The 22,507-nt window shown below is 33.6% G+C and overlaps 7 protein-coding genes and 1 long non-coding RNA gene across 12 annotated transcripts in view; 4 read left to right on the top strand and 4 right to left on the bottom strand.

Moving 5' to 3' along the window:
• Window positions 319-1,520, top strand: LOC104768827 (NDR1/HIN1-like protein 12). The gene has a single exon (XM_010492889.1). The coding sequence runs from the start codon at window positions 542-544 to the stop codon at window positions 1,175-1,177; it is 636 nt and encodes a 211-aa protein (XP_010491191.1). The 5' UTR covers window positions 319-541; the 3' UTR covers window positions 1,178-1,520.
• Window positions 4,614-5,648, top strand: LOC104768825 (NDR1/HIN1-Like protein 3-like). Its single transcript, XM_010492885.1, has one exon. It carries the CDS (start codon window positions 4,719-4,721, stop codon window positions 5,421-5,423), a length of 705 nt encoding a protein of 234 aa, XP_010491187.1. The 5' UTR covers window positions 4,614-4,718; the 3' UTR covers window positions 5,424-5,648.
• Window positions 5,700-8,078, bottom strand: LOC104768826 (protection of telomeres protein 1b-like). 2 transcript variants are annotated; one of them, XM_010492886.1, is made up of 10 exons: window positions 7,898-8,078; window positions 7,669-7,805; window positions 7,380-7,575; window positions 7,241-7,305; window positions 7,007-7,095; window positions 6,612-6,878; window positions 6,440-6,516; window positions 6,286-6,344; window positions 6,037-6,189; window positions 5,700-5,957 (listed from the first exon to the last, which is right to left on the bottom strand). In XM_010492886.1, exons 1-10 carry the CDS (start codon window positions 8,010-8,012, stop codon window positions 5,754-5,756), a joined length of 1,362 nt encoding a protein of 453 aa, XP_010491188.1. In that variant the 5' UTR covers window positions 8,013-8,078; the 3' UTR covers window positions 5,700-5,753. The 2 variants fall into 2 exon arrangements, with proteins under 2 accessions (XP_010491188.1, XP_010491189.1); XM_010492887.1 differs by having other exon boundaries at window positions 7,669-7,763.
• Window positions 11,043-14,841, top strand: LOC104768823 (cytokinin riboside 5'-monophosphate phosphoribohydrolase LOG7). Its single transcript, XM_010492884.2, has 7 exons — window positions 11,043-11,250; window positions 12,389-12,486; window positions 12,950-12,980; window positions 13,356-13,455; window positions 13,576-13,646; window positions 14,147-14,290; window positions 14,381-14,841. The coding sequence occupies exons 1-7, from the start codon at window positions 11,143-11,145 to the stop codon at window positions 14,474-14,476; spliced, it is 648 nt and encodes a 215-aa protein (XP_010491186.1). The 5' UTR covers window positions 11,043-11,142; the 3' UTR covers window positions 14,477-14,841.
• Window positions 14,970-16,075, bottom strand: LOC104768822. The gene is made up of 3 exons (XR_764284.2): window positions 15,995-16,075; window positions 15,374-15,468; window positions 14,970-15,286 (listed from the first exon to the last, which is right to left on the bottom strand). It is a non-coding gene; the product is annotated as an uncharacterized LOC104768822 (long non-coding RNA).
• Window positions 16,436-17,142, top strand: LOC104768820. The gene has a single exon (XM_010492879.2). It carries the CDS (start codon window positions 16,579-16,581, stop codon window positions 17,053-17,055), a length of 477 nt encoding a protein of 158 aa, XP_010491181.1. The 5' UTR covers window positions 16,436-16,578; the 3' UTR covers window positions 17,056-17,142.
• Window positions 17,036-18,582, bottom strand: LOC104768821 (HVA22-like protein i). 4 transcript variants are annotated; one of them, XM_010492883.1, is made up of 7 exons: window positions 18,167-18,582; window positions 17,970-18,068; window positions 17,806-17,862; window positions 17,661-17,724; window positions 17,377-17,562; window positions 17,223-17,297; window positions 17,036-17,098 (listed from the first exon to the last, which is right to left on the bottom strand). In XM_010492883.1, the coding sequence occupies exons 1-6, from the start codon at window positions 18,196-18,198 to the stop codon at window positions 17,241-17,243; spliced, it is 495 nt and encodes a 164-aa protein (XP_010491185.1). In that variant the 5' UTR covers window positions 18,199-18,582; the 3' UTR covers window positions 17,036-17,098; window positions 17,223-17,240. The 4 variants fall into 4 exon arrangements, with proteins under 4 accessions (XP_010491185.1, XP_010491183.1, XP_010491184.1 ...); XM_010492881.1 differs by having other exon boundaries at window positions 17,223-17,562; XM_010492882.1 differs by having other exon boundaries at window positions 17,039-17,297.
• LOC109131138 overlaps window positions 20,699-22,507 on the bottom strand; it is a 6,795-nt gene continuing 4,986 nt past the window's right edge. The window contains exon 3 of the mRNA XM_019241753.1: window positions 20,699-20,767. Within this exon, the coding sequence (XP_019097298.1) occupies window positions 20,699-20,767 (69 nt within the window). The remainder of the gene's footprint in view (window positions 20,768-22,507) is intronic.

Below are 22,507 nucleotides of genomic sequence, written 5' to 3'. Positions count from 1 at the left end.
TTCTTTTTGTAAACATAATATGAACTATGTTAATATAATTTTTTTTATTTTTTTTGAACTATTAATGTTAATAAAAATTATAACAAGTATACAAAAAAAAAAGAGGGTAAAAATTTCATCTCTTTTGTTCTTTAAATGGAATTAATGTAAAATTTCCTTTCTAATTTAAATGTATAATGTACAAATCTATATTTCTATAAAGTTTGTATTGGTGGGTCAATTTACTTTTCCATGAAGTTTAAACAGAAAAAAAGTCTAGAGATCGTTTTTTCCTGTTACTTCTTTCTTCTATTTTTACCATTAATTTCCTTTTCCTATCGTATTATACCAAATAATATAATCCCTTCATAATATTTGATTTCCAAATTTCGTAATATTTGCATTACCATACTTTCTATAATTTATCATTATTAAACTAAACTTTCTATAACGAGAATATACGTTTCTTTTATATATGTAACAAGGCCACCCAGAGCACATTCTCTTCTCTGTACCACCACCAAAACCTTCGAATCCTACGACTACCGGAGCTCCGTCCGACATGGCTATAAAAGAATGTGGCTCTCACCACAGCCACTCATCCGGCTGCCGTAAATTCTTGCCAGTCATAATACTCTTTGTAATCCTTTTTGTAATCATTCTCGCAGTTTTCCTAGTTTGGGTAGTCCTTCAACCGTCGAAGCCACGCTTCCACCTTCAAGAGGCCATCGTCTCCAACTTCAACATCTCCGGCAATCCACTGAACATCCTCAACTCAAACTTCCAAGTCTCTATCTCCTCTGAAAACCCTAACGACAAGATCGGTATCTACTACGACCGTCTCAACGTCTACGCTACTTACCATAACCAACAGATCACTTGGCAGACTGCTATCTCTCCGACTTATCAAGGACACAAAGAAACCAAGGTTTGGTCTCCTATCATCGGTGGAAACTCCGTCCCCGTTTCTTCGGTCATCGGTTTGCCTGTCGTTGAAGACCAACCTGGTATGATCGAGTTGAAGATCTATCTCTTCGGCCAAATCCGTTGGAAAGTCGGAAGTATGATCACCGGTGAATATCACCTCCACGTGAATTGTCCGGCGTCTATTAACGTTGGGAATAGTGCTGCCGGAGTTATGGTCGGAAAGAACGCCATGAAATATAAAATCGCCCAGCCTTGCAGTGTTGATGTATGAAGAATAGTAGAAGACCATTTAACGATACGGTGATATCAGGTCACGGTTTTTTCATTATTTTCATAATTTTCGTAGCAGTTAAGTTTTTATAACTATTTTTTTTTTTTTTGAGTAATAATAGCAAGAATTACATTAATCAACCGGGTTGCGTTATTCTTATGAAAAAAGATGACTTTTAATTGGTAGTATTCTTTTTTCACATAACTATAATATATGCATCTTGTTTCATTGACTATGATTTTGTGTTGATCCAGTTAATGTGACGACAAATGAATTTTTATATAAGTGAAAATATCTAATAGGTATGATAACCAATTTAACCATTCCGTTAATGCTCGTGTACGTTGTGTTACGGTGTCATTGTCTAATGCAGGTTTTATCTTCTATTTTTTTTCTTTCTTGAGTTTTGTTTTTCTTTTGGGGTTAAAGCAGAATAAAAGACCCATTGTCATAGTTTTTTTNGTATGATAACCAATTTAACCATTCCGTTAATGCTCGTGTACGTTGTGTTGTGTTTCGGTGTCATTGTCTAATGCAAGTCTTATTATCTTCTATTTTTTGTTTTTTTTTTTTTGGGGTTAAAGCAGAATAAAATACCCATTGTCATAATTTTTTCAATTCTTCATTAAAGTTTAGATAATCGTTGGCTTTTTGCGTTCTTAAGTACATTCAAAGGAAAACCTTGATCAAATCTTTATTCCTAATATATTGGTTAGTTTGTCTCCTAAATAGTCTTGGATCTTGAAACGAGAAAAAAAAAAAAAAGCAGAATCATGTTGCTTATTTTACAAGAATTAGGGTATTTTTTCCCTACATTCTATAATTCATCTTTATTTTTGGTTAATAATATAGTCAATTTGTCANGATCAAATCTTTATTCCTAATATATTGGTTAGTTTGTCTCCTAAATAGTTTTGGATCTTGAAACGAGAAAAAAAAAAGCAGAATCATATTGCTTATTTTACAAGAATTAGGGTATTTTTCCCTACATTCTATAATTCATCTTTATTTTTGGTTAATAATATAGTCAATTTGTCATTGGCTCATTGCTATTTTATAGTCATCTTATAATAATATAACTCGTTCGACTATTTTTACCGCAAAAAATAAAATAAAAAAATGGAAAAAAAGAAGGTTACCTCGATCTTTTGCAAGAGATTATTTTTAGGCGTAATTCTCCACAGCTGGAATCCACTTTCTCCCGGAGTTCAAGAAACTTGCGAGAGATGATTCACCCACAACACAAGTGCTTTTTTTTTTTTTTTGGTTTTGTGGAAAAGGTTCAATAAGAACATTCAAATATATCGTAAGAAGAGCGATGTACAATTCGAGCATGGCGCAATGATCGTCACCAACTAATCATATTTGATGTGTTTGGCAGTTTGGGGACGACTTATTTTTGTTATTATGCATTTTTCAACCAAAAACGAAAATAAACAAATCTTAGTCCCATCCCATTGTAATCTACTAACTCTCCCACGTGTTTGGTTTCATAGTACACGCTGCCGAATTTATAAAACTTGTATGAACATATATTTTTTAATTGAAAATCTAGGTAATTTGATCCTTTACGCCCATGAGTCCATGAATTTACAAAGTTTTGAACCGAAGTTATACCGTAAGAAAAGCAGATGATAAAAATACACAGTTATCTACAAAAACTTCCCTTTTGGTCGTTTTACGTCATGTTAATACATTTTACTAAGCGTGTAACTGTTAATACATAAGATTCGTAGTAGTAGTTGTTGAATTTGTTCATCAACAGAAAATTATGCAACTTAAATTGTTTGTATGTTAAGTTTAAAACTCCGTAGCTTTTTTGTTTTTCAATCCCTTTCATGTATGTGATTTTTAAATTTAGGTGGATTTGATTTTTAATCCCTTGCTATTTCTAGTTCTACATTAGGTACGACGATATAATGGGAACCGAGAACTGAAAATGAATCATGATACAACTTTTTGTTTTGTTTATTTATTTTAATGTTTGATTACGACACATCCTCAGACCTATGGAATGGTCCAAGATTAATCTTTCTGGGGGAAAGGCATCCCACGGGTAGAATTCCCCCCGATTATGTAAATGGGCCGTAAGCAATGGACATATCCATGTGGTCAAAAGGATAAAACTGAGCAATTCTTGCGTTTGGGGAGAATTGATTTAACCTAGACCAACAGGACGACTCTTTCACCAAGGCTACAACCACTAGCTCACCACCTCGTGGTTTGTTCACCAGGTTTTTCTTTAAAGATAATACAATCATATGGTTATAAAGAGATACAAATTTCATAAACTTTAACGACTACCTGAATTAAAAAAAAAACATTACATCTCATATTATAAGCATACTTTAGATATTACAGTATTTATAATTATATATGAATTGTTCAGTTGCGATCTAGCTAGTTTAATAGTAATTCTTTTATTAATTAAATCTGATTGACCTTTCTCAATTAAGAAAGATGTTAACATTTTGAAAGCATGTCTTCACCTAATCTTCGTTTACAACTACAGGTCACATCATGCCAACACTAAACCTCTCCCTTAGCGTTCCTTGCTTTTAGCATTAAAACATTACCAAGTCTTCGCAATGTTAATAACCAAAACAAAACAAAAAAGTCTTTGCAATGTTCAATTTTCTTTGAAGTTGAGAAATCTTTCAAATTAAACATTAATTCTCGTTAATTGATAAAAATAACTTTTAGCAGTAGAACTGTTCTCGTATTTATAAAATAAACATATGGAAACCCCACCTCAGTTTCAACTTGCAAACAAATAGATCAAAGTTATGTTAATATATAATTGTGATATATCCTGGACCGGGAATGACTTGTAACTAATGTTACAATTTTCGTATATATGGTATAGACTTATAAATTTGTTTGCCCCATTTTAGAAGTTTTTCCTCAAAAAGTCTTTCGTCAAGATTCGAAAACAATGGAGTGGCTTATCTTATCGCAGTCGCTATTGGGGAAGTTTCTCCGAAGCTTACAGGAAGTATTACATTGTAAAATGTAACTCTCTTTACCCAATTCACAAACCAACCACCGCACTAAAGTTCATCACATTCCCACAAGTACATATATTATATAAAAATTATTCACATTTGACAAAAAACAATATATAGATATTTTTGTATCTGATCCTCTACATTAATCTCATCAATCGCCAATTAATCTATAGACTGCAAGGTGGAAAAAACTGTTAACTATTAAATGTAAAAAAAATATGAGAAACAATCTTAATTGATAATTAAACTGTTAAAAATCATAAATATCTAAGAACGGTGTCGTATCTCGCAAGTAACCTCTTGATTAAAAACGGTCCGCGCGTCACCATTGACTTTTAAAAAACACAAAACCGCGTCAAGCTAAATCGCTTTTATCTAAATACACGTTATCTCTACAGTGTATATATATATATATGTCCTCTGCTTCTTCATCTTCTTCACTAAATCATATAAACTACTTTTTCAATATCACACCAACCTAAAAAAAAAAACTTTTCTTTCCAAATCTTTATTCTCAAGAGACATTTTTAATCATGTCGGACTTAAACGGTGCGTATTACGGACCATCGATTCCTCCGCCGAAGAAAGTCTCACACAGCCACGGCAGACGCGGCGGCAGTTGCGGATGCGGTTGTTTAGGTGACTGTCTTGGCTGCTGCGGCTGCTGTATCTTGAGCGTCATCTTCAACATCCTCATAGCCATAGCAGTCTTGTTAGGCATAGCTGCTTTGATCATCTGGCTCATATTCAGACCCAACGGTATCAAGTTCCACGTCACCGATGCTAAGCTAACCGAGTTCACACTCGACCCAGCCACAAACAACATCCGTTACAATCTCGACCTCAACTTCACCATCCGTAACCCTAACCGACGGATCGGTGTTTACTATGACCAGATCGAGGTCAGAGGACTCTACGGTGATCAGCGGTTTGGGTCCAGTAACATCTCGCCGTTTTACCAGGGGCATAAGAACACGACGGTGGTTGGAACTAAACTCGGAGGACAGCAGCTTGTGGTGCTTGACGGCGAAGAGAGGAAGGATCTTGATGAGGATGTGGTTTCAAAGATCTATAGGATCGATACAAAGCTTAGACTTAGGGTTAGGTTTAAGTTTGGGTTGATCAAGTCTTGGAAGTTCAAGCCCAACATCGAGTGCGAACTCAAGGTTCCTCTAAGTAACGCTAATACGACCAGCGGGTTTCAGTTTCAGAGGACCAAGTGTGATGTTGACTTTTGATGCTAGTCAAAAGTCAATGCTTTTATAGTCTTCGATTTCATCATATTACACTTTTATATTTATTTGATTCTTATTTTTGAGGTTTAGATTGTGTTTTGCTTCATTATTTATTTGTGATACATGGGACTTTTCTGTTATATCGTTCGAGAGGTATATATTTGTCTTATGTAATCTTTTATTGTATTGTTCCATGTGAATAAATAAAATACTTTTGATATTACATTTTTTATATATTTAAATTACCTTCGAATGGGTGTTAAACCGGCATCAACGATATTAACATCAATATCCTAAAATTAACATTATGATTTGTCATTGATTTCATGTGGCTCATGAAGCATTGATCCATGTATCAAAAATCCTAAATCTTCTGCTTCCCCATTGATCCATTTTGTGTTTGTAGAACGAGAACAAGCAACATTGCACCCATGGGGGGTTTCTTGGCACTTGCTCCATCTCCTCACCTCCCAACAATCTATTCATCTTCTTGACTATAGCCTCTTCATCAGATTGGTCACACCCGAAAAACTTTTCCTGTCATTAGAATTTTGCAGATATAAAATATTGGAAAAATCAAATCCTCCATGAACTCAACAATTATTAGTTGTTTTACCCCTTCATCAGCATATAGAGAAGCGTGGATTCTAGCAGTTGCATCTTCTAATATCGCTAGCAATTTGAACTTTCCGTTGGAATCTCGGAGTTTTCTGACATCTCGGGGATACACTTGTATGAATCGAACCACACATCTGAATTTAGCGGTCACCTGCATAAGCATAACTATACATCAATTCAATAAAGTTTTCATTACACACATTGTTCTACAACTTGGGATAAATCAAAAGCTTTTGGGACACAGTACACTGTGATAGGTCAGGATGTCCATCAGAGAAACAAAAGGAGCATCCTCATGGGCAACTCCTGAAAAGGATTAAACCATTAGTATTTATATTACCAAAACTGTCAGCGTTTTGTAAAATTTCTACAATTCAAAACTATGAGTTGGTTATTATTACCTGTGATTCCTGAATGTGAATGACTAATACAACGTGTGATGGGGTTCCATGTCGATGAAAACTTCTCTCCACTCATGCTGAATTTTTTTTAGAAAAAGATGTGTTTAAAGCTGAAGAGCACGGACGAAGCATAACACCAACTCACAGGATAAGAAAAAGCGTCAGAAAAAACCTTTGAGGACTGAAGCCTTGCATTTCTCTGTTCATTGTGTATTGCATCTTTGTAGAGGGAGTAAAAGTGGCGTTCCACAATCCCATATTTACTTGAAAGAAAATGTTCAGAAACTTCACGTGCTGACCAGGTTGGAGACAGTGAATGGCCTGTTTCTCACTAACTCTATCTACTATGATCCTCAAAACAGAACCAAAAGTAGGAAACTTACGTAATATGTATGTAGGCAACATCTCGGGTTCAACACATAAAGGAAGCCTTTCTGACCTGTAATGACGTCAAATTGTAAGCCAAAGTCAAGAGTGAGATGAGAACAGAAGCTAGGAAGTGAATATACGCAAAAGAGAAGCTTTTTGATACTCGTTTGTTTTCAGATGAAGAAACAATATACTTACTTTACCAAGATGTTGCACGGTGGCAGCTCAGTTCCATCCCAAACATAAATGTACCACCTATCTTTATAGACCTTAGAAATGTGAACAATCTTCAATAGAAAACAAAGAATGAGAAACAATGTCAATGACATAGCAGATCATAATACACTTTAAGACACTTCCAGTTCCATAAATAGAAATAAACATAAACGATACAAACCAAAACAAACTCTTTTTTAAGAAAGATCAACCTACCAGGCAAGATAAGTTTGAACATTCCCCTTCTTTGATATCTTTCAAGGGTGTGAAACAGCATGACCCTATCATAAAACAAAACAAACCTTAGAACAATCGACAAAATGCTGAATCAGTAATGTGATTATATCATAATTACCATCTTCGAACTTGTAAGTAATCAACCATTCTCTCAGATTGGATAAGAAGCTCTTATCCTGTTCCCTAATCAGAAATTTAGGTAACGACTGGTATGGTACAAAATCAACGCCATGTTTCCCATGAAACAGAGCAAACGTCGAAGAAGAAGATGTTTCATTACAGAGAGCTGTGATTTTCCGGTTAATCAGCACAATCTGCGTTTTAAGAAAACAAGAGTAATCAAAATCAAAATCCCAGAAGAAAAGTGTCAATCAATATCTGAAAAGAGAATGGTGTATGGACCAAACCTTAACACGTGAAAGCAAGATTATATCCCCAATTGATTCAACACGAGGAAGCGTTTGAGTGATACGAGCGACGAATTTAACGGGAAGGCCAGATCCTGAATGCCATGGGTCTACGATTTTGAGCATACATGAACAATCTGTGTAACAAAGCTCGAGCAATCTATGAAAATGGAAGTTTTCGGAAATTTTTGTATATTAGATTGAAACTGCAAAAAAAGGTCATAATTACCAGAGCCGGTGGAGAAACCTAGCTCGACGATGACTCCAATGAGGTTAATATGGAGATGCAACGCCTTGAAAGCGTCTTGAATTCTCAGGAATTTGTAGTCATCCCTAATCTCCATGTCTGTGATCGTTGGGGGTTTTTTGCCAAAGGTTGAAGAAGACTCGGTGCCACTCTACTGAAACTCGCTGAGTCGTTTAGAGGGTTTCGTAACTTAAATGGGTCTTAAAGGCCCAATATGAGTGATTAATGGGCCTTCTTCAGCTAAAACTCTGGCTATGCAATAAACGTCACAATACCACAAGGTCCAACACAACGCATGCTTACATCACCATCAAATATGTATATGTTTAGACAAATATGGTCTGAATTCTGAAAGAAAAATAGAAAGAAGAGGGAAGATAATAGAAAGACAACGAAGTATCTTATTTGTCTTTAACAAACATTTTAAAACTAAGTGATTAAAGATGCTATGAGTTTTTCTTTCTAATTTTTATATGTAACACCAACAGCTCATACAATCTTCTTGACCATCGTGATATCTTAGCGAAAGCGACTTGTATATACTTATTTTTTAAGGTCTTCAATCTTTGTTTAATAATAGTAACATATAAATATTGATCAATTTCATTATTTTGTGATCTAATTAAAATCCAACATAAGTTCCACAAATTATGCAAACCCCTAAGTTTAGATATCTGATGTTGACAAAAAATAACAAAAAAAAAAAGCTTAGATACTCGGTTTTTTTTTTCATATCTTGTCTTTAATATATAATGAATCTTTAGGAAGATACTTTACATTCTAATTATGATTTTGAGTTAGGATGACAAGGTGAAAATTTACTAGGATTTGCATAGATAACAAACTTCTATGATTTTTACCAATATTCGATTCTATATTGTTGTTGGTCAATTCCACTATTCAGTTACAAATAAATTCATAAACATTTTGTCGGCCAAAAAGAAAAGTTAGAAAGGTAACAAGCACTTTTTATTTCTCTCAGTTAAACTGTATTGTTAATCTATTGTATTCTTATGGTTTTGTGTTGCTTTGGTCTTCAAGTCTAAGAAGCATCATCCAAATTTGATGCGATGTAAAAAGGTTTAGTCAAAAGATGCGATGTAAGGATCATCCAAATTTTGTTGGATGATTACATCAGCTGACAACTGTTATATATTCAACATATCTTTTATATATATATGTATGCCAAACTAATAAGTAATTATTATATTTTTTTGCCTCTACTTATGAAACTATACTTTCTTGGTTCATCAAAAGAAAGAGGAGGATATTCATTAATCATTAGATTAAGATCAACTACAAGCCGTTTACTATATCCTTCAACGCTAAAAAAATATCCCCTTGCTTACAGAGATTGCTCTAAATATCAAACTAAATGGAGTTTTGTAAATATTTGTTGATTTTATTCTATTTTTCATATTACTAACACACACACATTTAAAATGTAATTTACATGTGACAAAGAAATTAAAAAACTATATAATACTAATCTAAAAAATGTGGGTGTGAAATGTGAATACGCGGAGGTACTGTTGCTTTAGAGGGTTGAAAATTGATAAAGACGTGAAGAACTAAACAAGTAAGTGATTACGAGACACCTCGCCAGACTTTGAATAATAAATCCATTAATCAAACAAAATTTATAATTAGTTTCAGCAAAGAATGAATTTTGTTTTTCTTAAACGGCTGGTGACCAATAAATTGAAGTAAGAAACTATATACTATAGATGACCAAAAAACTATAAATGTCTTGCGACGTTTGTCTATCATTCCAAACTTTCCTAAAATTTTCTTTTGCAATGCAAATTTCAAAACCGCGAACGAAAGGAATACAAATCAAAACGGTTTATTTTTACTAATTTGACTATCTATCCTTTCCTCTACACCAATATAGTTAAACATGAACCAAATCGAAACCAAATCAGATCACTGAGACAACTTACAATATCTTATACATATAATTTTCCAAACCTCGATTAGAAAACTGACCTCTTTCTTCTTCATGTGGTTGTCAAATCTTCAACGTGTATGTAGATTATATTAAATGAGCAAATTGCAATATCTTAGCTGTTTTCTAAGTTATTATTAGTTGATCACTCAAAAAGTGAATACTTTCTGTGTTAGCATTGTTGTAAGTTTGTAACTAACTATACATAAAGATGTTCTTCTAACTTATAGCTTTTTTTGTAACTTATAAGGGTTCACATCACATTCTATACAACATAGTGGTGAAGTGATAGTTTTGACAGCTTTCAAATGTTCATATGCATACAATGGATGAAATCAAAATATATAGTGCAACCATCGTAATTATGCGTGATACAAAGAGTTTTTATCTGTGTGTACATATATTTTTTAAAAAATGTTGAATTTAAAGTCCAAATTGCTTCTTTTCGGATTTTTGTTAAAGTTCAAAATTCCTTTTAACAAAGAAAAATGAAGACATATAGTTGTTCCTACGAATGGAATAGAAGACCAGTACACGAGTGGTTCTGTACACTAAGATTTAGATATCAAAAATGGGTCAGACAGATTTCATTCAGTATCCAACAAATACATAGTTTTTGGTGAGATGGAGACCATTAGTTTGAGAAAAATGAAATGTTCAAATTAAAACATGATCCACGAATCTGGTTGCATTGAACTAATCAGATACAAAATCTGAACAGATCTTCCAACCTGTGATAGATCTAATCTTAATCCTTCCACACAAAAAAATGAATTAAATAAATGAAGAGATCATATTATAAATCACGGCCGTATACAGACACAAAATGACTTTTCAAAACATATCTATTATAAAACAATACTATACTAAAATGTAAGGAAGTTGTAATAACCATACTATAATAAAAAATGGTAATGTACACAGTAGCTGGATATATAAGATATAAGTATTTTTAAGCCGTGTTTTAGAGTTTCCATTGGAATATTCAAACTACAAATTAGAATAATAGTACTCCAAAGTCCAAAAGATAGGTTTAATTCTTCGCAAGAAGTGAACACAAAATAAAATATAGAAAATTAGAAACATTAGGAGAATAATATTTAATAACAGGGGAAGGGCATGGGAATCGCATTTATAGTCTCCTTCTTCTCCTCTATATATATATAAATACTAAACACAATTCCAAAGTGTAGTCTCATTCATCATAATAATCATAGAATTTAACTTTTAAGCTAGAGAGAGAGACAAAGAAAGAGAGAGAGAAAAGAGAAAGAGAGAGATGGAAGAGACAAAATCAAGATTCAAGAGGATCTGTGTCTTCTGTGGAAGCAGTTCCGGCAAAAAACCTTCATACCAAGAAGCTGCCATCCAATTGGGTAACGAGTTGGTACGTTCTATCTTCAACTTTTTCTCTACTCACTCACACACATATATGTATATTTTATAGTTTATATGTACATTCATATCCACAACTAAACACAAAGATACACTCTTAATCATCTTCTTGTATTGTTTGTAAGTACTTTAGCTTTTAAGATATCTCTCTCTTTTTCTTTTTACTATTTGTTTGCTAAAAAGACTGATTGATTTAAAACTATATGATGGTATTTAATATGAACTCAAAAGATGAAGATTTGATTTGAAATATGAACTGAGAATCTTTCTTTGAAACATTGGCTATGATGGGGTTTTGATTGTGTGTTGCAACGAACAATTATGAATCTACCAAACGTGTGGACGCTGATTTTCAATTTTTTTTTTTGAGAAATCGAATTTGTGCTATGGTTTATTGTTGTGTTATTGGCATGAGAGAGAGATGACACAATTGTAGCTTCTACTATGCTTAGCTGTAACCCGCCTGTCACTCGAGCAGCACTCTTGCATGATCTCTTCTTTAAAGATTTTTTATTTTAATTTTTAGTAAGTTTTACATTATTACACACATATATCTTGTTTTTCCATGATTTTACTCTGGATCTCTGAGGTTTCCTATGATTTTACTTAAACCTAAAACTTAAGTTTCCAAGTATAACCAATGATTTTGTTTACGGGGAAGATAAATAATAATGACAGTTTTTGTTTATTGCCTCGAGGGAGACAATAAAAACCAAAAAATGTTCGTTGGAAGAATAATGACTCTATGTACAAAGCGTGTGTTGTGGGGTGTACTTCTTCAACAACACAAAATATTTTAAAAATTAATACTAATAATTAGAACCCCTAGTTTGTATAACTAAATAGTAGTAGTAGTAGTATTTGTGAGATTGATCTGTAGGTAATAATAATAGTATTAATAGGATGGTGACCATTGAGATTAGGATTGATGATGATGAGCTATATTTTCCTTTTTTCTTAATTGAGATTTGATATTTGATGTGGTTGCTTCTTTTTGGGGACGATTGTGGGTTTGGGTTTGTGACACGTGTTCGTCTTTCATCATGAAAACTCTGTTATCATCATAAATAATGCATATAATATAATAATAATAATAATTAAAGAAACTGATGGTGGGAATGTGGTTGAAGGTGGAGAGAAGGATTGATTTGGTATACGGAGGTGGTAGCGTGGGGCTTATGGGTCTCGTCTCTCAGGCTGTTCATCATGGTGGTCGCCATGTTCTAGGGTTTGTTCTCTCTCTCTCTCTCTCTAGTATATGATGCATTTGCTAGTTCCAAGTAAACCATTACTCATCATTGTGTTTTAAAAATTTGACCGTTGATTATGACTATCTACATGCATGATGCCTATTAACCTATTGTTTGTCGCATGGAATTTGATAATTGATTAATCTTTGGTTATGTGAAGAGAGAGTTGATTCTAATAAGAGAAGCAACATAACAACGACAAAAAAGGATCTGTGCATGTTTCCTTTGTCCAAAAAGTGTCTCTTTGCCTTTTAAATTATTTACTAAAATTAAGCTACAACTAGTTCTCTCGTATGTGTGTGTTTTGTTTGTGCTATGAGAGAATCCCGTTTCAATTATCTATACAAAAATGGTCAACTATCTTAATTAATTGTAGATGGACATTTAAACCGGTTTCAGTATGCATTGTTATTAACCGGTATATTCTTTTATTTATTGTAGGGTTATTCCAAAAACCTTGATGCCAAGAGAGGTATGTACCAAATAAAGCTCTATTGAATGAATCTCTTTTTTTTTTTGTTGGACTTGGTATTATTATTATTTTTTTTTGTCAACAAAAAGACTTGGTATTATTATTATATATAGTATTATTGAGATAGAAATTGCCTTGTAATGATCTACATAAAATAGTGGTAGGACCAAAAAAGGAATGATTGAGACTTGGAGCGTTTTTTTGGTTTCCTTCACGATACATCTCCTTGACCAAACTAATATATTTATATGTAAAATCCACAATATAAAAAAGACCATGCAATATATATAATATATAAAATATTTTGCGGTGTTCACATTTTAGAGGTGGCAATAGAGAGAAATATCTAAAAAAAGTGGTGGTATCAATTTGTAGATAACCGGTGAGACCATCGGTGAAGTGAAAGCTGTCGCTGATATGCATCAAAGGAAAGCTGAAATGGCTCGTCAAGCTGACGCCTTCATTGCCCTACCTGGTATGTAGTTCCAAGTTTTGTTCATTACTAATAAAAAAAAATCAATTCGTTATTCGATTATATAATTTGTATTAAGTCTAAAATATGTCGAAATCAATTTTCTTTTTCGTAAACTGTTAGGTGGGTATGGTACGTTGGAAGAGTTGCTGGAAGTCATTACATGGGCTCAACTCGGAATCCACCGTAAGCCGGTACGTAATCAGGGAAATTAAAATTAACTTTTACGGATTATATATATAATATTGTGATGATATGAGCTTTGCATTATTAGTTACGACCGGAATATGCGTGTTGAATATTTATTCTCTTATTAAAAACCTTCAAGAGTGTTTTTATATATAGGAATGTTCGGTTTAATTTGACTGTATAAAGATACAAATGGTTGCATATGGTACGTCGTAATAATCACATGGAACAAGATTCCTTTTGAGAGATTCTTTATACCTCTTAACTTTTTTTGTACTATTCTTATTTTAAAGTTTAGTTATTGTTCACATTCTATAAGCATGTAATATGATAATTTGCATGAATATAAAAAACGATGTGTTGTCACGACGTACGACTACATAACCCCTGATTGTGAGACCGGAAGCTTCCGATGTCGTAATCTTTTTTTTTATACTAGTAGTACCATTTAATTTAAAAGTATTTGGTGTCTAACATTATTTTTTGGTCAATAATTTAATGACAGGTGGGTCTTCTTAACGTGGATGGTTACTACAACTCGCTGTTAACGTTTATAGATAAGGCTGTGGACGAAGGATTTATATCCCCAATGGCTCGTAGAATCATCGTCTCTGCACCAAACGCTAAAGAGTTGGTTCGACAACTCGAGGTATGAATGATTTTACTACATTCTCATAGAAGTGACATGGAATTCGTGATTTGTTAGACTCATTTTAGTACACTTAAAATGTTGTTGTAGGAATACGAACCGGAGTTCGATGAGATAACATCAAAACTGGTTTGGGATGAAGTGGACCGGCTAAGTTATGTACCGGGTTCGGAGGTTGCTACGTAAAAAGGATAACATTATGGGGGAGTTTGATTTTTTTTGGTAAAAGCAGTGTACAGCGGGAAAAGTGAAGTTTTTTTACCTTTTTAACATCAGGAAGGAAAGGTCGGAAAGAAGAAGACAAAAAAAAAGTATTGGGGTCGTTTTGAAAACATTATATTGTAGGGGAGGTTAATGTGTGAAGTGGATAAACCACGTGGGTAACTGCTAACCGCGTCTATACCAAACCCCATCATCCCCACTTGTCTTTGTACATTTTGGTTTAATGGAAAACAAAAAAGGATAGGGGCCATAGGGCTATCTCAAGAAAATGACAAATCGATCCTTTTCTTTTGAATATTTTTTAATTCTATAATTATCTTTTTAGTTCATCTGCTGCCTAGTGTGTACATTATTTGAATAATTCAATTTCTTCTTTTTTTTTTTTCACCAGATAAATCGCATACGTGATATTTTTGGTCATTATTATAAAGAATATTCCGATTAAACGTATACGTTATATACAACAGAAACTAGTTGTCGGCTAAAGATGGAGATTATTTAGCTTTATGAGCACTTAACAAACTAATCAGAAAGTTATCCAAATCCAGATACCCTCTCGGTGCAATGCCCAAGTACTTAAATATAGCCAAAGATTTAATATAAAGGGCCTGAAAGTTCTTGCTTGTCATTATTAACACCAACAATTGAGAATGTTAAAACAATCAGGGAATACTCCAGCAAACCGAGTCGGGTCTTGAAACATAAAACAGATGGGCTCCTGCAGTACTCAGCCCATTATCAATTCAGCAAACAAGCCCATAAAGTCTTCCTCTCCTACAGTCCCACAAAAAACAGATAATCAGTTCTCACAAACATCACGCAAAAAGATTAATGCACTGCAGCACTAAAGATCTCACTCACTCCAAAAATTTTTTTGATCCTCTTGGATCTAGTGTCGTTAGGTGCCATCTGTTTTATGTTGGAAGACTCTGCTTGCCGCAGAGTATTCCCTCCACCTGAAACCATAATAATAAGTCGATTACCACCAATTTTAGCTTCAGGATTTGACCTTAGGTGAAGCTCTTTGAGTGAGTACATTGGGAAAATATGGTTTAACTAACACATGTTAAAGAAGGTTGTATGGAGTAATAAAAGTATTGACTTATTCTGCTATGGTCAAATACTCTGGTTTGAGGGTCCTTAGCTTTATGACACTTACTAATAAAGAGCTCCCCAATTCCTCTACAGGATTTGACCTCAGGCCTATGACACTTACTAACTAGAAGCTGCGTAAATAGCTTTACACATGTTAAAGAAGGTTTATCATGTATGGAGTTGAAGTACTAGAGTATTGACTTATTCTGCTATGGTCCAATACTCTGGTTTGACCTTAGGTTATGATATGATACCTACGTGCTAATAAAAAGAGCTTCCCAATTCCTCTATAGGATTGACCTTAGCTTATGACACTAACTAACTAGAAGCAGCATAAATAGTTTAACTGACACAAGTTAAAGAAGGTTGCATGGAGTAATAAAGTACCTTGATGAACTCTTGATAAATTAAAAAAAAACTGCCTCTGTCTGGGCGATTATTAGGTGATAATGAGTCGAACGGTTCCTGATATAGTGATATGTATGACTCAAATTAAAAAGACTAACTTAATTATTAAGTATAGGAAATAAATGATTCTTTAAGTTGGTTGGATTCCGAATATATTTCCATCTAATCTTCACATTCACATCTTTAAATCTTACTACTATAAAAAATCTGTCCTTCTTGAATTGTTTATGTTATAAAAGTGAAGAGAAACTCTTATCAAAACTAGAAAAATGGACAAAAAGTAGTAAACAATGTTAATTTATTTTTATAAATTTGTCTCTCTTCCAACCAAAACAATAATTCAGAAAAAATACAAAAAAAAAAAAAAAAAGTAAACGTTTCCTTTATTAAATGTATAAATCAATAAAATACACACAAAGATAGTGACACATATGTTCAAAAAAATCATAGAGTTCAATAATTGGACTACCTTCCTCTAACATAATCACTCACAAGAAAGAAAGAACAAAAACCCAATCAGCCACACACATCCATCCACATAAACCCAAAAAGAGAAGACTTTAATGGAGATTCCGCCGTCACAATCTCCGGCAACACCACTCCGCCGTACTAAATCCATATCCACCATGACGACTTTGAACACTCAAGAAATCCCTTTCGACATCGCTTCAACGCCGCCGTCATCTTTCGACTACGACCTGATCACCACAAAACCATCTTCTTTCGTAGCGTACACGTCTCTCAGAGACATCATCTCCTCGTCTTCTCCGAGTAACTCCTCCCTCGCTTTACCGATGATTCACGGTAGCTGCTCTCCGGTTATTTCATCCGTCGGAGATATCTCGATTCGTAACCGTCTCGTTAAGCAAGCTGCTCTGTCTTATCTTCAACCAACGACGGCTTTGACTTCTTCAGACGATTCTCCTGGTTCTCAATTCTTCCGCCGCGTTTGGCTTCAAATCTCCGCCGGGTTACAGTTCTTGAAACGTGTGTTTGATTGGCTTTTTCAGTCCATTCGTGTTCCTTTGATTGTCAAATAGTTTTTTTTTTTTTGGTGGAGATTTTCAAGAATTGAACACAAAACTGTTTGATATTACAATAAAAAAAAAAAGGTGTTACAAAATTGGTTTGGTTATTGCAATTCCGGTGAACCGTCGGTTTACAATTTGGTTATTGAGATTGTGGGATTTAGAAGTAGTAGCTGCACCTTCTTCTGCTAACAGCTTTACCGGAGGAACATAAATGTTTGTTGTCTATCTTTTGATTTTGATCGGTTCTTTTTCTGCAGACAAAAGACAAGTGAATGTAGTTTGGTAAGAGTGGTTTGTCTGATACAGCAAATTTGATTGTTTTTTTAATACCTTGTCGATGACGAATTGTTGTTGGAGGTGCCTAAAGATTTGGAGAGTCCAATGATAGCCACATTGCCATAGTTGAACAATAACTAAATGTCCTCTCATCCTTAAAACAGTAATCCCCTGGTCTATGTCTGATTGATGCTTAGACATGTACGGAGCTACTAGTGTTTCGTAGACATAGCTAATTCCCTGTTAAAAACCGGACAAAAGGAGAAAGAAAGATTGGTTTTTTGTGTGAATTAAAAACAAAAAGCGGATGTTCATGAGATTTTCTTCTTGCATTGTACCTTTGATTTTGGGTACCATAGATAAATGAGAAGAGCGATTTTTATCTCGCCGTAGAATGGTAACCTGCGAGATTAATCAGAAGGTTTTGTAACATATAAACAAAGTGATGGGGGTTTATAAATTTTGCTACTACTAAGTACTAACCATGATACAGTGATGTCTCCTACCCTTTCAAACACTGTAAGAAGACCAACCAAGATCCTGCAATTAATATCGAATATATGATTTTTGATATAATGGTTTGATAAGGAGAGAATAAGATTCCTTATCCATAACAAAAAAAGGAATCTTCTTTATCTAACAATTACCAATATTTGCACCAGTATCTAAGTTCGTGAATCTCAAGCTTTTTCTTTTCCACGCTTTTGTAGCATCCATATGCTGGGTACGCGTAACCCACAAGCAATCTGCAAAATTTTCCGAGATGCTAAGAGAGCGAAGACGAAAAATGCCAAAAAAAAAAATTACAAGATGAAGGAAGGAGAAGAGATAGAGAGGGTCTCACATTATGGTTCTTGTAATGAAGTCTCCGAGCATCTTAGATCAACTAACAGAATTTAGGAATAAAGTCTTGAATCAAATCCAAAACCCGGATAAACCGGTTCGTTCAGAGCATAAGAAAATAAGAAGAAGATACCAAATTAGTTTTAGAATGAGATTCAGGAGGAACTGCAAATTAGAGAGAGAGCGAGAGAGATGATAGTTAGATTGAAATGATTAAAGGAGATGTGGGATAAGAAGAGAAGCAAAAGGAACTTTGGGATTGCTTGAAAAAGAAGCTTCTTTTTTATTTTAAAGAAAAGTCTCTCTCTGATTAGGAACGTAACGTTGCATTTCTTGGGATGCCGATTTTTTTTGTTCTTCTGCCAAAAACGTTGTAACCGTTTTGTGTCAAAAGTGTAGAAGGTTGACGAGAGGATTGTTTAGGAAATAGTATATAACGAGAATAGGGATAAGTATACAATAGGGATTACACATGTTTATAAAGAGAATAGAATGATAACCTAATTAACCTACTCTCCATAATTATAAACCATGTAATTATTAACAAATATACTCAAGCTATTTTTCGATAAGTATAAAGTAAACCATCATAATTATTAACAAATATACTCATTCTATAAAAAGCAACCCGAATTATCATTTTTTAATATATTATACAGGTGAAAATAAAGTAATCATTAATACACATATATGTAGGAAAAAAAAACTCATATAAAGTTCTCCGTACTGGATCGAGGTGAATACTCTTTTTACATGAAGCTAAAGGCCCAATGAAAAGCCCAAAACGATTTATACTTAGGTTAGAATTGGATTTGGCATTTGGAGGAACGTTTAGGCAGAGGAAGGTCTTCTGGAGTGACTTTGTTGTTGGTAAACAGCTTTCATCATTATTTATTAGCTTTGCTACATCAGAGAGCAAAAAATCACACAAGAGAGAATACTAACATATTAGCCTAATAAATGGCGTTTGCTTTGAAACCTCAGGTTATGATTATTAGAATCTCTCACTCTACTATCATAACCTGTACAACAACACCACTTCCTTAATTCCTTTGATTCTTCGAACTACATAGAGACAAATTCGTCGACCAACTGAGTCTTTGACTAGGAAGTATCCAAACAGTACTGCTCTTTCATATATATAAATTTATTATTAGTACTGATTACTGTTGCGAATGTTAATGTTTAACATCCAGTGCATGCTTTTACCCTTCTCTAATCTATGTATTTCTATTCATCGCTTTGATGATTAGTGATTATACAAGAAATTAATAACAACAATTCAAAACTTTAATTGTCTGACAGTATTGCTCCCCATATAAATTGATATGAAAGCTGCCAGTGAGACTTTAGAAGAAAGTAGGAGATATACAATAGAAAACTATCGAAGCTTAAATGTGTACTGCCCTCACAATAAAGAACAGCATCATAAGATTTCAACTACTCAAGTTTAAATGCATTTGAAGACGCAATAATTAATTGATTAAGTAGAAAAAAACAAATATAGAGAAATTAAAACTATGGCATACCCTCTTTAAAGCTTGGTCAAATCTTTGAAGGTTTTTTTTTTTATAAAAAAAAATATTTATATTTAAAGGATCATCTTACAGTATAATAGTATTTGAAAATCAAGCTTAGGCCTCGGGCAACAATAACATTCGGCTAATTCAATATAAATGTGATCATAAACTCTATATATATTAATAATATATTTAGATGATCACTACTTGTAATATGTCATCTCTATCCGCATATTGTATGTTTATTTGTCGACACAAAAAAAAGAAGAAGAATGATTATGTTTTAAAATTGCTGATATATAAGTGGATCCAGATACCTAATTTTTCGTAGATATACTACATACGACTGTGACTAGTCCTACTCCTAATATAACAAGATCATGGGGCACCGAATTGTGTGGGCGAAGACTTTAGTACGTGGAACTGAGTGGAGAGATACGTATCTAAGTAATACATTTGTAAATTATCCTAGATTATATTTGTATTTAGACATATCCAAAGAGTCTGAAACCCCGAAGCTAATTAATTATGGACATTTTATCCTTCAATAAAACTTATCACAAGTCAAATTATAAAGTACGGATGGATTTTTGCATGCTTTTTTCGTATATGTGAACGTGCAATCGCATGCGATAATAGTTTTGCGTTGTGTATTTTGTTGATCTAATTCCTCTTGGTCCTCAAATATCTTAGGTGGGCCTCTTCCTTATAAATGGGCCCACACCAAATCTACTACTACTCTTGTCTCTCTCCGACTCCCTCCAAAGGCCAATTTATATACTCGTCTTTACATCATCACTCATGGCTACTCGTCGTCATCAATGAAATTCATACATATACTCCTCTGATATCTAGCCTGAGTATGATTAGATGACTGATTTAGTAGATGGAACTAGTAGTTTTAACATGCAAAACAGCAATCTCCTAATTTTTTCATTTAATCATAAGTCGTAACCACTCTTCGTTAATTAATGGATGACTCTTCTCTTCAGCAACCTTAGATTCGTATAGCTTTAATCGGACCAGAGACCGAAACGGTATAATGCGTTAACGAATAGTCTCTTCACCAGCGTTAGAGTACTCTATAAATTAAATAACCCTCATTACAAACGTTGCACATCAAGAAACCAAAAAAAAAAATGTATACACTTTGGTTGACGTCTGTTTCCAATAACCAAAATGATGTTAATACCATGACCATCTAGCTGGTTTGGTTCTATGTGGGGTTGTAAAATTATGACTCTATGAAGGTAGAAACGTTAATCAAAGCAAAGAACCGGCGATAATTGAGAGAAAAGGAGAGGTAGGAAGTAAGAATTGAATAAGGGAACATGGAGCTTTGAAAGATGAGATTACTAAAATTGGAAAGCGGCAACAGAAAGGTGGCATTTAGTGAATGATAAGAAGAGAAATGGAGTTCCTTCTTTTAAAGACATGGCAACTAGCTAGTGTAATGACCCCCCAAAACAAAAATAATTTTTTTTTTTTTTTTTTTAAAGAAGAAGAGAAAGAAAAAATCGTAGCATCATCATGATGATCATGAAATGAATTCATGATAATAATAATTATATTTCTTTGTTTCTTTGAAGAGGTGAGCGAGAAAGAGAGCAATGAAGGTGGAATTAAATTCGTATTTATAATCTGACGTAACGCTCATTACAATTCTCAACTGTCTCAATTACTATTGCATTTATATTTTGGTTTTAATGATCTCTAAATCTTCACATTTTGAACAGCTGTTACCAAAAATATGTGTATATTTATATATAAAAATTGAAGCACCTTCCTCTGTTTTTTTATATTTATTTTTAATTTTAATGCTCTGAACTACTTTCCTCTTTGATTTTTTTACCAGCTTTCATCTTCTTTTTTTCACTCTGTTTGTACTTTCTTCGTCGGCAATTTTTTTTTTAACAGATCGTATAATTTTATATAATGTCCTGTTTCATGTTTAGAAGCACCTAATCTAACAATGTTAGTTATAGCCTATTACAAATTTTATCACTTTTTTGCCATTTGCAAACCAGTTTTCTAGATTTGTCTGCTTTTGTCTTAAACCAAACCATGCAATTGCTCAGGACACAATCTAGTTATGGATTCTTTTGCAGGGGAAAAAGTAAAAATTCAGTTCTTTTTAGGCCTGTGATTAGCTTACAAACTCTGGAAGACTTTTTGAATGAACAGAGATCTATCTCGAGTTAACATAAAACAAAAATAAACATACATTAATTTTTTTTCAAAAAAAAAAAAAAAAACAAGAGAATTTGGGGGTGTTTTGTGGGGTTCAAAATGTTACCAAGTGGGACCAAATAAGGAGTTCTTGTCTAATCTCTAACCAATTTTATGATTTTACCATTCTTTCTATCTTCTGAACTGCTTTTTCAACAAGTACAAGGAATCTATTTAGTTTTCTCTTTACTTTTATTTTTTCATTTTGTTATGGGGATCAGGATCAAGCTACATCTTTCACAAGTCAATTTTTTTTTTACATCTCCCTTTTCGTGATGTGTAAGCAATCTTTCTGCTACGCTAAGAATGTCTACTTTTGTTATAAGTCAACAACAACAACACACACACAAAACGTCTAATTCTTCTTTTATACATCCAAGAATCAGGCTATCAGCATGAAACAGAGGGAGAGAGATGCTTAGCTTACTTTTAGACATATCCTAGAAACAGAGTAGTAGAATTAGAATACGAAGACAACGACACATGTTTTCACATATATATAAAAATTCTTCTTCCATTAGAGAACTCAAATGGTAGAAAAATGTTGAGAAAAAAAAAAGAACAAGAAAAGTTAGTGCTATTCGCGCTCCACT

Source organism: Camelina sativa, chromosome 20, assembly GCF_000633955.1.
Source record: "Camelina sativa cultivar DH55 chromosome 20, Cs, whole genome shotgun sequence".
NCBI lineage: Eukaryota > Viridiplantae > Streptophyta > Magnoliopsida > Brassicales > Brassicaceae > Camelina > Camelina sativa.
Note: the sequence above shows the minus strand (reverse complement) of the source record. Positions and strands in the feature narration are given on the sequence as shown.